Raw genomic sequence first — 15,440 nt, 5'->3', positions numbered from 1 at the left:
TGTTATTTTAGAGGCTTTCTTCTGGCAACGCTTACAAACAAGCGATAGTTGTTCAGTTTCTTTCTAATTCTACTGCTATGAACATGCTAACTGAAGCCTGTAGAGTCTGAGATGTTGGTCTTGGATTTTTGGCATTTTCTGAATATTGCGTAGTTTGACGATGGGGTGAATTTGTTGAGACCTTGGCTCTTGGGAACCTGTGGAATTGTTTTAGTAGTTACCTGAATGCTCTAGATGAGCAAACTGCCAAAACCTGTTCTTTTCTGTAGGTGGTCACACTTGCTAACAGCAGAGTGTGGAGTGGCAGGTAAACTCTGATGCTTCTAACACACTTCATGGAAAAATCTTTGTAGACTCTAATATTGTGGAGTCTATCTTGTATTTGAGATTGGGTTGAGTGAATTCTGTCACCAGGACAGCAGGTTAACAAACCGATCAATATCTTTTGTCAGCCTTCTGTTGCCTCAACAGCAATCAATAAGGAACCCCGTCTACCTCAATCAAACACAGCTACAAGCCCTGATCACAGACCAGCGCACGATGCCTTATGTCTTGGATTTATGCTTATCGGACTTAATTCGAAAATCCCAGACATCATTGATCGATGATCAAGAAGGACCAATCATCAGTTTGAGCAAGTGTATTACAAGTCTGTTATATTATAGACACACACACACACACACACACACACACACACACACACACACACACACACACACACACACACACACACACAGCTAAACTCAAACACACACACACAACTAAACTCAAATACACACACACACACACACACACACACACACACACACACACACACACACACACACACATGCTTGCATACACACAAACCCAGTTAATTACAGACAGTGGAGACTGTTTAAGTTACTCGCAACTTCAACAAGTTAAACAACCTGAACACGTCCGAGCTGCAGTTCCAGCCCCTCAGGTACTTTGTTAAAGAGCTAAATAATCACAGCCTGCATGTCGTACCTTTTCTGTGCGCACTCTGCATCCACCGCAGGTGTGAAAATTCAGGTTTGATCTCGGGGAAGTACTCAGGCTGGTGGAAGTGACTGAGAGGGACCTCCATGCTGCAAAACTCACTCTTAAAAACAGAAGGACCCGCGGCGTAGGAGCACGAGTAGTGCTGGCTGGGGGACCAAGCCTGCTCCATGCAGGGTGGATGATGAAGGGGCTGAGGCTCACAGTTGCCATACCCGGACCCTTCGTCCGAGTACATGCAATATTCCCCACCTCCCTGCACCGAATAGCTTCCGACGCCGGTGTGAGGCATCTCGTACATGTCCGGAATGCAATAGTTCATGATGAAGACCTTCAGCAGAGCACCATAAAAACTTCTGGGTCTACCCGGAGAACTATCTGCTCTCAAAAAAGAAAAGCCTGAGCTGGCATCAAGCCACGAAATGAAGAAAATAACTCCTGATCTGAAAGGACCTGATGGAGTTGACCGTACTTAGGAGCAAACGCTTTATCCAACAAATCCACAGACCACAAACAACACCTTGCAACTGCCCCACCCGCCACCACCCGGCCAAATTGGGAAGCAGAGATTTATGACGACATAAGGCTCTAATCTTACACTTCACAAATCCGTGATGTACCACAGACAGTGGCGATGTCACAGATTAAGACATTACATGATGCACCTACTGTAAGAAACATCTCACACACACAAATCTAAAGAAAAGCTGGTCCACGAAAACACAAATGGTTAAAAAACCTGCCTGAGGAGGGGTCGCATATGATACAAGAATTATCTTAACCGCGATCCTTTCCTAACCTCATAACCTTGGCCTTTACATTTTGACCATTGCTTATCCTCTGGGTATTTTAACAGAACCGACTAACAAGTTCCCTTAGGTCCCTTAGGCTTGAAGCCACTTGGTGAGTACTACAACACTAAGAAGGTTCTAAGAAGGGTTTTAACACATGGCCCTGATTTTTCACCAATAAGACTAATGTGTATTTAGATCCTGCTGTGCAGCTTATGGAAAGATAGGGCACATATTAGTGCAATTATTTGGGATTTACTTAGAATAATGAATACCTGCACAAAAACCAAAATAACATTTTGGTTTAGGTCAGCAGCTAAATCAAATTCAGGGATTGCGCCATGAAAAACTGTGCGAATGCATGTAAATGTACAAAATAGCACTAAGATTTATTGTCTCTTGTTGCGCAAAGAATTTTAAATTGCTGAAAAACATTTAGTGTGGAAATTTGTAAACCAAAAATTCCAATTTATTTGTTTTTCTTGTCACTTTTAGACTCAACTAATTGTTTGCAAAATTAGTTGAGTCTAAAAGTGTTTTAAATATCTCTATATATTTATATATATCTATATATATAGATTTAAACAATGAAACATTGTGTGGTCCGTTTCTGTAAAGGCACTTATTAATCCCAGAGAGGTTATGCTCAGTCATACTAATGAGGCGTCCGCGTCAATAATAATGACAGCCTTGAGATTTAAATGTATTTCAAATTTGCACGGTAAACAATATTTTTTCACACACAGGTGTTAAAGTGGCAAACAGCGGGTCAGCATCATTAGAAAATATGAATTAAGAATGGAAGTCACTGACATTAATATGCATCTCGAGGCAGATGACCAAATATTATAGTCCATTTATGAATTACAGTAAATTATCATTTCATGTCAAATCATTGAAACTCTGCATGATGCCATGGACGAGCTTTTAAAATAAAAACTCTTTTTTCTTTTAATTTAGCATCACCAATGTCTCTAGTTAAGACTGACCAAAAAAAGTAGACCACCTGAAAATAGTAACAGTGCCACAATCACCTATTACAATCTGTTTAAAGGTCTGTTTTGGTATGTTGCATATCCATCCAAGTCAACCAAAAGATGTCATCTCTCCAGCGTATCCTGGGTCTACCCCGAGGTCTCCGCCTGGTGGGACATTACTGGACCGCCCCACAGAGGAGGTGCCCCTGGTCATCATCCCATCCCAACTGCCTCCTGTCGACACAGAAGAGCACGGGCTCTACCCCAAATATCTGGACTCTACACCCTGTCTCTGTGGGTGAGCACAGCTCAATCCAGCCACAAACCACTCCAGTACAAGCTGGCAGTCATTACTCCATGAAACAACAAAACCACGTCATCTGCCAGAGCTAAAACTGAACCAGACACTATGTGCCCCATGACTGTGCTTACAATTCTGTTCATAAAAATGATGCAGAGCATTGGTGTCAACGAGCAGCCCTGGGAGAGTCCAACACCCACCAAGAAACAGTCAGACCAATGCAGACCAGCTCTGGTGTTGCAGGGACAAATAGCTTGCAACAACGAGCATGATATCCCATACTCCCAAAGCACCCGCCCTGCACAATAACTTAAGGGATGTGGTTGAATGGTACTAGTACTACTACTACTCCCATCCAATGTTGTGCAAATCTGCGTTGCGCACAAAAAAAAAAAAAACTAACCTGAATTGAAATTAAAATTAAAACTTTAACAATTCTGTTTGCAGTGTGAGTCAGTGACTGGCTGCTCCCGTATGGGATCAGAACGATGCCACCTTATCCCAAAGTCCAGCCAATGATGTGATTCACATTCGTATATACGCAGCTAATCAACGTGGCTGACAGGCTATGACAGCGTCCTTATGTGCCGGTGTTTTAGCAAAGCGGCTGATGTGGAGTGAAGCCACGTTGATGACAACGTGCACAACCATTGGAGATGTGAGCAGGACAGACGGAACAACTGACGGACAAAGTGTGGACTTTATACCAGTTTTTAAATTGTGTTGATCGGCCACGTAAAACCAGAGTTATGATAAAATATCTGCAATGTTTGGTTTTCTTCCTGAATACTGTCGTTGTTTATATTTACTGCAGGAAGAAACGGTAAAAACGGCGTTTTATAAGGAAAACGCTCGAAAGCCTGTGAGCAAAAACACCAAAACTCCCAGCCTTTCCTATTGGTGGAAAAATGTACCATGTGGACCAATCAAAGAATGATATGGCAACATGGCCTTTAGTTGTTTAGGACGGGGGAAGTTTTAGGAGTGACGGCGTGTTTGAGATGTGAGAGATTTGAGACGTTTAGCACAAATCTTGTGTAGTTAGTGTGTAGTTAGTGTGTAGTTAGTGTGTAGTTAGTGTGTAGTCAGTGTGTAGTCAGTGTGTAGTCAGTGTGTAGTTAGTGTGTAGTCAGTGTGTAGTTAGTGTGTAGTGTAGTCAGTAGTGTTGTGTGTGTCAGAACAATGAGGCGCCTGCTGAGTGTTACAGGTGTTACAGCAGTGACACATCTGCTGCTGTCAGGCCTGCAGGTATCAGGCTGTTGTTCTCCTTCATCTCATAGTAGACAGAAATTATTTTTTGGAGCGGCACAAATAATTTGTGTGGCATCAGATTTGATGCAGAACAGCTGATTGTTCTGTAAATAGTTTGAAATGTTTATTTAAAAAAACGCCTCAGTAACTTTTTTGCAGAAGTAACTATATAATTAATATCCCAACATTGGTCATTATTTACTGTATTTTGCAGACAGAGTTACAGACTCTCTCCCAGACCACAGACTCATAATACAAGTCAGAGCTTTATTTAATAAAAAAGAAAGAAAGTTGTGTTTTCAAAATTGGAGTTGAAGTTATTTTTCCTTCCAATAGTGTTAACATGCTGCACAGGACAGGAACAAGATTTTTATAATTTTCATTGTAAGTGGGCTAAAGCAGTTAATTAAAAGTAGTCTAACATAAATGCTGTAATTAGATTACTTTAATAAACATGTAACTTGGATGGATCGGATGCTGGCGTGACCACAGTGCACACGTCTGCTGTTGCTCACAGTGGTCCAAGGGACGCTCAGGGAGTTTGTGTTCGCTCAGACACGTGAAACATTAGAGGGAACATTGCTCCCACCCACGCTTAAATATCCTTGACAGGATGAAGAGCTGGTCTCAGTTTCTGTGACCGAGACAAAAACTGCTTCTCCAGAATCTGAGGTTTGAGTACCAGGTGGATACTCGTCTCCAGTACCCTGACATAGTCCCAGGGAGGCTGAGAAGCACGATCCCCTAAAGCTGGTAGACTTTCTCCGATCCCCCTTCTTGAAGAACTACCACACCGTGTACCAAATTTCACACTTAATTTTATATTTAATCAAATAGGTAAGAAATAATAATATACATCTGACACACAAGACATAAATATGTGTAACAGACGTCTCCCATCCAAGTACTAACCAGGCCCGACCCTGCTTAGCTCCTGAAACCAGACAAGCTCAGGGTGGTACGGTGGTAAACTAACAGATGTCCAAAGTTATTACATTTTAATCTGAAACGTGGTGGTGGGAGTAGAGAACCACTTTTCTATGCCTTGTGCAGGACTCACAAAGTTTGTACAAAAAAGGGAACTCATTACATACAATAATCCTCATATACTGTAGCATCTACATGTGTGTGTTTATAGACAGAAGCTGGCTAGTGTAAGACCAGCATGAGTAAAGAGTTCATGGGGAAATACGAGAAAGCTTTGTTGCTGTGCTAAAAGAAAACGATCTACTGTGTTATTAATAAACTTTCCTCATTACCATTTTTCTTCTGGATGTCTGCCTCTCTGTGACTGAATGTTTTTAACAGACAACCTTGACCTTGATTGTTGTTTATTTATGGAAAGCTCTCTAATTGTTAATTGGTTCTTCATTAAAGACAGGAACAACAGATAGAACAGTTACCGTTAAATACAGGCTGCTGTCAAACATGCTTTGCTGTACTTGTAAGACTCAAAGATTTCTTATTAAAATGCAAGTTGGAAAACTCCTGAGATCAGCTGAAGATCAGTAATAAAAACAACAACAATAAGGCTTTAAAGACAAGTGATAAGTAATAATAGTATATAGCTAAAAATACCTGTCGTGGAGGTGAGTTATAAAGCTGCTTTATCTACTTAAACAAAGAGTAGTGACTGTGTAATAAGATTGAACATTTTGACTTGTTCCGTTAAAAATACGTTTCAGTGTTCAGCGTTTGATTGATCTGCCTGGGAGAACAGTTAAAAAAGCTTATCGTGGGATTAGCAACTCCATTAATGTAATAAGTGTGAGTGTGTGACCAGTAGATGTGATCAACATGCAACAGCTGGTAAGAGGCTGGTCCTATGAGGCAAATCTTCTTGCAAAGAGGGCTTGATACCAGTTTAACTTTTTGATGAGGTGATGTCCTGGTCCTGAACTAATCTTGTTTGTAGTTTCTTAACAACTGTTAAGCATTTGTCAGACAGAGTTTAACGCCTGTCAATAATGAAACAATCTGTTGTCTGAGTGGATGGTGTGACTGTCTACGCTTTTTTCTATGCCACGTTTTGGACTTTTAGTGACGAATTTAGTTCATTTGTCACATTTTTTAATCTCCAATTCTTTGTCTTCTTCGTCTTTGTCACATAAAGTGAAGCTTTATTAGATGCTGAAAAGCTGTTTAAATGCAGTATTAAAACAGCATAAATAGAAAATAACCTTAATATTTGCATATGACTCACATAAATATCATTTATTAAGATATTTATATATATATTTCTTTAAATATATACTTTTGTCACTGAGCTTTGAGAAGACAATCTAGCAAGTGTAGCAGATCTGAAAGCACTTATGTCTTTATTAAAATTAAAATATTAAAATAGAGAATGTTAATATGGTAAAATGCAATATACTCAGATGCCCGGTGTATCACTTTTAGTATCTGGAAAACAACAAGTACTAAAAAAGGAAAATCTACAGTAAATTACGAGCCTCTATGAATTTTCCTACTTACCCGGGGTGGTCACATAAATGCCAGCTGTCTCTTTTTTCCTCCCCTATGTAAAAAATACAAATGTACAAATACGATCCAGCATGGTCTCTAATGGATGACTCGAGGTATTCCTGCCAACAGCTGAAGTAACCAGCGAGGCCTTTGACCAAAAAACGCCCCAGCTTTCCGTGCCGTGCACCTACGAGACGAACTACGCTCCCAGTGGCTCTTTACCACACTGGCCCCGCGGCGGGCTTTTGTACATTCCCTCCCTTGATCGTTTGAGGACTCGGGGGTTCAAAGCTGGTCATTAACAATTTTTGGGTGTGAGGAATCTCTTTTATCCAGGGGCCCTCAGTTAACATGATCTCCAGTGCCAGTTGTCCCTGGCTACTCTTTGTTACCTGAGGAGGCCACATTAGTTGGCTAACCTTTCCCTTAAAGTTCAGGGTAAGCTGAGGGGAACAACAGAAGGCTACCCTCAGTAAAGGTTAAAGTTGGAGAGGATTATCCTGCACTTTAGGATAAGGTGGGTGAACTTGTTTTGAATCCTGCTCTTCCTTTTTTCTCATTATAAATACTGTCATTGCCTTCTCTACACAACTCCACAAGGATTAGACGCCCAACACGCCCAGAACTGCAAACATTTGCTGAATGAATCATCATATTGTTAAAGAAATATCACCTTGTTTATGAACACGAATCGCAGAATTTAGACAAACTTGTAGGGTTGTGTTTATATTCTACAACCTGATCCTGTTATGAGGGATCGAGTGCAGATCACCAGCAAAGTCCAAAAAAGGTTTTCCAGGCGAGACAAAAAATGCTGTTCTTACAGCCGTGTCCGCTTCCAGCACCGATTTTATTAAGAAGTCTAGAGAGGAGCGACTGCTGAGAGGCAGTGTGCAAAGCATCATGGGAAGAGAGTTTAAGAGCCAAATATTACTGAATGCGATTTTGCATAATACACAACTGGAAAATGAAAACAAAAATGACAAAAACATTTCAGGTAAACTTAAAACGCTCCACATTCAGGACATGATACAAATGCATGAGGGGGCGGGGGGGTGGGGGGTGTCATTTGTTTTTGTTTACGTTTGGAAAAATGGAAACGTGATGATTCATATTATTCATTCAGAAAGAATACAATCAAAGTTAAATCTGCAAAAGGGATTTTTCTTATTAAACAGAGTTCAACACCATCTAAAGAGTTGTCCTTTAACACATGAAGCACACAGACAGATGCTCTACACTTTCCGCTCCTCTGTTTAGTTGAAAAATGCTCTGAAAGGAAACTGAAAAGTAACTGTCCTTTAACTGTACGCTCAAACTAATTTCCAATTAAACATTCGTTCCATCCGCCATCAGTTCTGCCTTTTGGTCCAAAAGAATCATGAAAACTTCCTGTTTGACGCTAAGATGACCTTCAGGGTCATCCGTCACATGAAAACCAAAATAGTTCCAAACGCCAGATCTGAATGAGGGTGGGGGAGGTTCAATTTGCCATGTTGCAACGAGCTTAGCTTCTGTCTTGCTAACTTGCGCTGGGCTCAGTGGATCTGCGCTCGACAGTGCAGCCTAGGCGGAGTAGTCGAACGCAGATTCACTGAGCTCTTGACACAGACAGCATCGTCAGAAGAAAAGTTGATAAAATAAATTACAAATGTTGTATTGTTCCATACATATGCGTACCGAACCGAAAGCACTGTATCGAACGGTTCAATATCGATACGAATATCGTTGCACTCCTAATATATATATATATATATATATATATATATATATATATATATATATATATATATATATATATGTATGTATATATGTATGTATATATATATATATATATATATATGTATATATATATATATATATATATATATATATATATATATATATATATATATATATATATATATATATATATATATGTATATATATACATATATACATATATATATATATACATATATTTCAACACTGTAATTCACTGTTCACTAGTCTAAGCCAAATGTCTCCAGCATGCTGCGGCGAGGCTTCTTCGTCCTCACATATCACTTTTAGAGCTCTGCATGGAAAAGAACCTGCACACATCTGAGTATGTGCTCAGCAGGTCCCTGGGTCATGTGATCAGGGCTGTGCATTACGCTGAAAATGAAGGAGTAACAGTGACCCCAGAATCTCTCCCTCTGTGGGCTCTCCCACACAGCTGAGAGTCAGCTTTTTAGACTTGTGTTCGACTGACCTTTGTTTTCAGGGTTCTGGTTAACCCTTTAAGACCTACCACAGAACCAAGTCCGCCAGAGCTTATATCATATTTTTACAGGCTGTGGAGCCATTTTTGGGAGCATTTCAAGTTGCTATACATCAATACAACTGTTATAGCCCAGATTTTAATAATATGTATGCATTAAGTCCATAGTAATTACATAAATTGCAAAAAAGTGCAATAAACTACCAAAAAATTGAAAATTGTTTTTGTTTTTTTAACATATATTTCTAGTTAGAGAAATTTAAGAGGCTCATCCCTCAAAACTGTAAATACAAAAAAGTTTCACAAAATAGTTTCCCACCACAGGAAATTTATTTTGAGTGTCTTCATAGTTCTATTTTTGAAATACACCAATTTTTATATACTGCAGGAAAAACGGAAATAAATATTATACTGCAAATTTGCAAAAAAGCAGCAGGTGCATCAAAATAAACTATTTCCAGCAGTGCAATATGAGTCCTCAGCATCCCAGAAACGACACAGAAAGTTTAAAAGTCAAACATAACTTTTAAAAAGACCAGCATAGGCTCATGAGGCCCTGATGGTAAAAAACTACATTTCCACGAAAATGACGTCACTTCCGGTTTCGGGCAGGTACTGGCAGACGTGCGAAAGTTCGCGCTGACGTCTATTCCAAGTATGAAGTGTTACGAACAGCTGATGGATCGGCAAAGCGTGTTTCTGGAATATTATGTTTTTGTTGCTGCAAGTGCTTTTTATGCAGTTTTTGCAAAGCTATATGTGGAAGGAAACCGTGACCGAGGACAAGCTGATGGCATCAGATGTAAGTACAACTCCTCCGGTTTCATATGCAAAACAAATTATTGCGCTAGCTCACGTGGTTGCAGAGCTACCGGGATTTAAAAATAGTTACACAAAATTGAGCGTGTCCGCTCCGACCGGCTCTAAAGGGTTAAAGGTGCAAATAAAGCGTTACTTACTTATACATTTTGAACCTCTTTCCTCTTTATTATTATTGTTATTATTATTACAATAAGTGAATGTCCCACTTTTTGAAAGCAAACTCTAAATGAGCTGATGTTTAAACGTCTGAGTTCAGTTACTCTACGTGTTGTAACGTGATGTCTGCAGCTTCCCAACATCGGTGAAACTGAAACAACTGGGATATGATTTATTTTGAACTGAATCTACACAAAAATGTTCTTAAATCAAATAATTCCAGTTTTTGAAGCCCTTTCGAAGTTTTTCCTTAACAAATCCAAAGCTGCGCCATGCTGACAGAAGAAGGAAACAGCAGTGTAGAGAGGGAGGAGAAATATTACCATTTTGAATGGCCTCATCTTTCCAGCGGGGGGAGCATTTTTCTGCTGGCTCTAAAATAGATGGGAGAGGCACTTTAAAAAACACAAGCGACGTTGTCATAAAACAGCTGAGAGAGAGAGAAGCTAATGCTGCTCTGCTTTGTACATGAACTTAAAAGCTTTCAGAAGTTGTTCCAACAGAGCAGCAGGTTCATGTAAAAACTAAAACAGCATCTCAGATACCAAAGCAGTCGTTGTCCCCTTGGAGCTTACATGGTGAATGAAAGCTTAAGTTCATTTTGTCAGTGTGATAACATGTGAGTGTAAGTCTGTCGGCTATGTAGGGATGGCCAGGTCACTGAGGTCGCCCAGGCTGGTTAAATCCAATTCCAGCCCCGCTGACCTCACTGATGCCCAATTTGCTAGTTAAGTAAATAAATGCAGAGCTACATCCTGTCTTGGCTGTTTAATATAGGGCAGCATGGCTGCGTGCAGCGTCCTGCCATCTTCACATTTCTTTGCCTTTTTGATGCTTCGATTTGGCCGAATGAAGTGGTGCTGCTGTGTGTGTGAACAGGGATGAACCATGTTATAGAAATGAATGGTTAATATGTGTGTGTGTGGAAAAGAGCTGATTTTGCCATCAGGCTCAAGCTGAGACCTTTTCACAGTTTAACACTGATCACCTTGATTAAAACATTGTTATCACTCTAAGACAACGTGGACCTCTGGTGGTGAGGGCAGACTATCACTGTCCAACCAAAGTGTAGAGTGTGACATGCAGTGGTCGGGGTTTTGTACTGGTCACTGATCTCTGCCAACAAACACTGCATCAGTCCTGCTGCTCGAAGGGGCCTCCCTGCTACGAGTGTGAGCATCTTCTGTCAGTTACAGCTACCAGGTTAAAATGTTAGGTTATCTTTACAAGCTGATTATTGAGACCTGACCATGTTTTTAAAGCCAACAGCTACAGTCGAGGGAAAAACTGGCTGAGCAATCATTTAATAACAGGTCAGGAAATGGAAAAAGTGGATTATTTCTAAGACCAATACTGATATCTGGTGATTTCTTCTTCACTAGCATTTGTTATGTGCTTGTTTCTGTTTCTTTGCTATCGTAATATGAAAATGCAGTTTAAAAATAGGTTTTAGAAAAGTTGAGTTTCATGGTAACGCAGCAGCAGTTTTAACTGCAGCTATGATACGAATCAAGTTCCTATTGGTGCAAATTCATTTGTTGTACTTTCCAAATCCCTTCTTGTAAAAGGATGGTCATAATTCAAACACTTAAACTTATTATTAGGTCTCGACTCCCTTTTGCTTCCTCTCTGCTTCCACAGCTTGTAGCACCATCATGCAGTCTGTCCTGGATCTGCACATCGGACTCAACTCTGTCATACTGTACATGTTAAAGCAAATATTAGCTTAATGGAGTTGCACACTACTAATTTGATCCTGAACTGCAGTAAAAACTGATTTTTAAAGAACTGTTGAGGAGTTAATGGTTTATTATCTCAGTTGTTTAACACCAGGCTGAATGACTGACTGCTGTCAGATTATGTGCAGAAACTGTTGGGTGCCACAGCAAACCTCACACTTCATTTCTGACCTCGTTGCCGAGCAGCTGACAAATAAACTGTGAAGCAGAGGTCCTGATGTCAAACCGGCTCAGTGAGAAGTGGTGACACAAAGTCATTCTGCTGGTTACTGTGTAGCAAGTCACATATGTTTCTTTACTTCTGTTGTCTAACACAGTGTTCTGAAAGCACTCGGCGTTGGATTACTCGCGTTACAACAGTGCTAACCTGTGCGCTTGTACTTTGCTCAGTGTTGTTTCCCCGATCAGAATTAACCAGTAAAACAGAGTATTTGCTGTTTTTTTAGTTTTCACATCAACTTTCACACCAACTAAAAAATAGAGAATAATAAGACTTTTCTTTAGGTTCCATCATATTTGGAGTGAAGCTGGCAGTGTGAGCCTTACCTGACATACTGGTGGGGCTTCAAGGCAAAGACGTCATCCTCAGAGCCTCATCAGACCTCTGGGTTCCTACCTACCCAAACACAGAAACAAACGCTCAGTCATTCTTTATCTAACAGAGCAGCTTCACACACATCTCTGAACAGCGTCTTTTCCTCACAGCTCGTCATTTTAAAAACATAAAGTGTACAGGAGTGATCACCCAATGTTAGATTAAACGAAACTGCACAGGCTGCCAGCTCTCAGTTCTCGTCCTCTGTGCAGGATGACATCTAGTGGTTACATGCTCATGTTACGTCTCAGGGTCCAGGTATCATTTCTTTCCCTCTGAGGTTTTGTTAGTGTGCATCCAACACACAAACAACACACTGCACACACCAGGCGTTCAACTCTGCTGCAACGTCCTTGTTTCACTGTTTGTCAGCTAAAGGTTACTCTTAGTAGCAGTTCTTATTTGCACTGATGCTCCTTTGTGTAAAATAGGTGTTTATAATGCATGCAGCACTTAAAACAACTGCACTCATGCAACAACTTCATGTGCCAACAAAGATCATGTGACATCATCACAATCATGGTGTCCAACATAAGGCCCGGGGCCCAGAATTGGTTTGGCCAAGACTCCAATCCATCCTGCACGTTTCACAGCTTTCTGTGACAATAAAGACTCTGCCTGACTTTGCCGTCCACACGACACCACAGAAGAGAAAGACAAACACTGAGACGAGAGACAAGCTTTTGTTTTTCCATCATCTACTATAAAATGTATGTTTTTATTCTTGTGGTCTCACAGTTAATTAACAAAACTGGGGGATGAGCTAACTTTTACATCGTTATCATGTAAAGAAACTTAGATGTACTGCTATATTAAAATATCTCAGGGATTAAATGTTTTACACTGACAGGATGATTCATCCTTTGAGCTTTTAATGCTAGAATGACTCACAGGGTTGTGGTGAGAGGCTTAACAGCCAACGAGACCAACAAGGACGACCCACACAGAATGTTAACTTCACTATTTGGCTTTTAAAATTCAGATAATGTCTCTTGTCTTTTCACTGGGCGATACATCTGATGCTGAGTCTGATAAACAACTGTCAGTGCAGCGGTTTATTGAAAAATGAATAATAAATAAATGAATCAAAGCCACAGCAGCACATCCACAGTGCACAGTGCAGCACGCTATCTGGCTGTTACTGTACCTGACCAGGGTGCAGCTGAAACTGTAACTTGCTACAGTAAGACGAGAAAGCAGGAAGCTGAATGTCCTTGAGCAGCTGTCCTCAGGAGGCCACATATGCATCACACTTTCCTGTAGCTGAAGCCACAACAAGAGGACTCCACCTGATTGAGATTGGACTGATAAGAACATGGAGGGCCGCTCTCTGCTCACATAAGCACGTATCCTCTCACTGCACGCCGATCAAACCTCACGTACTGTCACTGTGCTACACCTGACACTTGCACAGCCGATAAAAAAGTGTCAGCATGAAATATCTTCAAGGTTAATAAAACGATTGGAGGATGCAAATATTATCATGAACAGGTCAGGATGCAGGCTTCAACACATTATAACTAAAAAGAAATGAATAAAAACTGAAGTCAAGCAGAGGTCAGATTAACACTCACTGAACACGCGTGTGGGTATTCCTGAGGACCATCTCAAAGGTCTGGATGCAAACAGGAATAGTTAGTAGGTGACCTGCTCGACCACCTGTCACTTACAGCCAGGCCACAGACACATCTGAGGCAACAACAGAGGGAAAACAGAGTGGCTATAAAGAACGAGATGTGACTTACATGTATGTGTTCAGAATCCTGAGGTAAGGCAGGAAACAGGAAATAGGCCTGTAATAGGGCACATGCTGTACACTTCCTCGCTGCTATCATCCAAGGACCAGATTAACTGATAGTTACTGACGAGTACTAAATGAGGCATTTCATTGTCCATTTTTATTTCCTTTATACTTTTATATAAAAGTTCAGCTGATCTATGTCTGAACTTGTAACCTTGTTCTCTCAGCATTGAACTGGAGAATTGCAGATTTTAACTGCTGAGCATTTTAATTTCCCTTCATTATCTTCATTGTCTGTTATTAGTTAGTTTTCCTTATTTTCTTCCAGTGTAATTACCTTGTAAAACCTTTAGGCAGAGGGTAACGGATACGCAAGAGACACAAAATAAATGAAAAGCATGCTCGTGCATCACCGTGCTCCACTTTTAAACAAGTTTTCTATCTGTAATGTACCGTCACCACATGCGTCCTTCAAACCAGACCCAGCTGACAGAAACTGAAGCTGCATGAAAGTCTGGATCAAAGGTTTGCTGCACACACTTAAAGCCGTTGCAGTGGTGTTTAGCTAACAGAGCAGCACAAAATCATACAATGCATTTCCAGGTTTGCTTACATTAACATTCATGCCAACTTTTACAAGTGCTGAAATGTAAACATGCCATTACTGTCATAAGCACGGTCACTATCAAAGTGTAGTTTGGTCACACCTTAATTCATTTCCTTGTACTGTAGTCCAGCTAATTATTCTTTTGGCAAGTTCAGTAGCCCGGGTCTCGTTTTGGTTTGGTCAGTAGCTCCTTTTCTGTGTCTGAGTTGACTACCAGCACAAAAATCAATCAATCATCAAGTGTCCAAGTGCAGTAATTTATGACCACCGCTACATGTTTCTACTTGCAACTGTCCATCCATCTGTTATCTTCCACTTACCTGGAAAGTCTCCCAAGGGAAGTACTCAGGAAGCATCCTTACCAAACCCACCTATTAACACACAGGAGCAGCAGCTATACTCTAAGATCCCTCTGGATGTCTGAGCTCCTCACCCTATAACTTAAAAGTTTGCTCACTTACCAAGGAATGAACAGTCTCTAACTTTTAACGTAAGTTCAAACTGTATATCAACCAAAAATCCACAAAAAAATAATGATACCAAAGTCATAATTTGAGTATCATTACTACTTTTGGAGAAACCGTGTTGACAAGCACAGTGGTAAGACGTTTCTTGTAGTTGGTCTCTAGGTTTGCGAACATCTCAGCGAGAATCTGGCCCACTCCTCTTTATAGGAATGAAATCTTTCAGGTTTCTTGGCTGTCGCTTGGACACTTGAAGCTTCAGCTCTCTGCACCTACAGACCTGAGG

The 15,440-nt window shown here is 40.5% G+C and overlaps 1 protein-coding gene across 4 annotated transcripts in view; it reads right to left on the bottom strand.

The window, feature by feature from the left end:
• The window catches only part of thrb (thyroid hormone receptor beta), a 102,019-nt gene that overhangs the window by 7,945 nt on the left and 78,634 nt on the right, over positions 1-15,440 (bottom strand). For 2 of the 4 annotated variants that reach the window (XM_085396420.1, XM_085396421.1), the window contains exons 3-4: positions 12,294-12,363; positions 10,332-10,382 (exon numbers count right to left, since the gene is read on the bottom strand). In XM_085396420.1, the coding sequence (XP_085252546.1) occupies positions 10,332-10,382; positions 12,294-12,300 (58 nt within the window). In that variant the 5' untranslated portion in view covers positions 12,301-12,363. Of the gene's footprint in view, positions 1-990; positions 1,340-10,331; positions 10,383-12,293; positions 12,364-15,440 lie in introns of those variants that run through there. The other 2 variants (XM_085396418.1, XM_085396419.1) reach the window with 1 other exon arrangement.

The sequence above is a fragment of the Rhamphochromis longiceps genome, linkage group LG22 (genome assembly GCF_057381845.1).
Source record: "Rhamphochromis longiceps isolate RC_006_pf linkage group LG22, R_longiceps_female_GT1.1, whole genome shotgun sequence".
Lineage (NCBI taxonomy): Eukaryota > Metazoa > Chordata > Actinopteri > Cichliformes > Cichlidae > Rhamphochromis > Rhamphochromis longiceps.
This window is presented reverse-complemented; position numbering and strand designations above follow the sequence as displayed.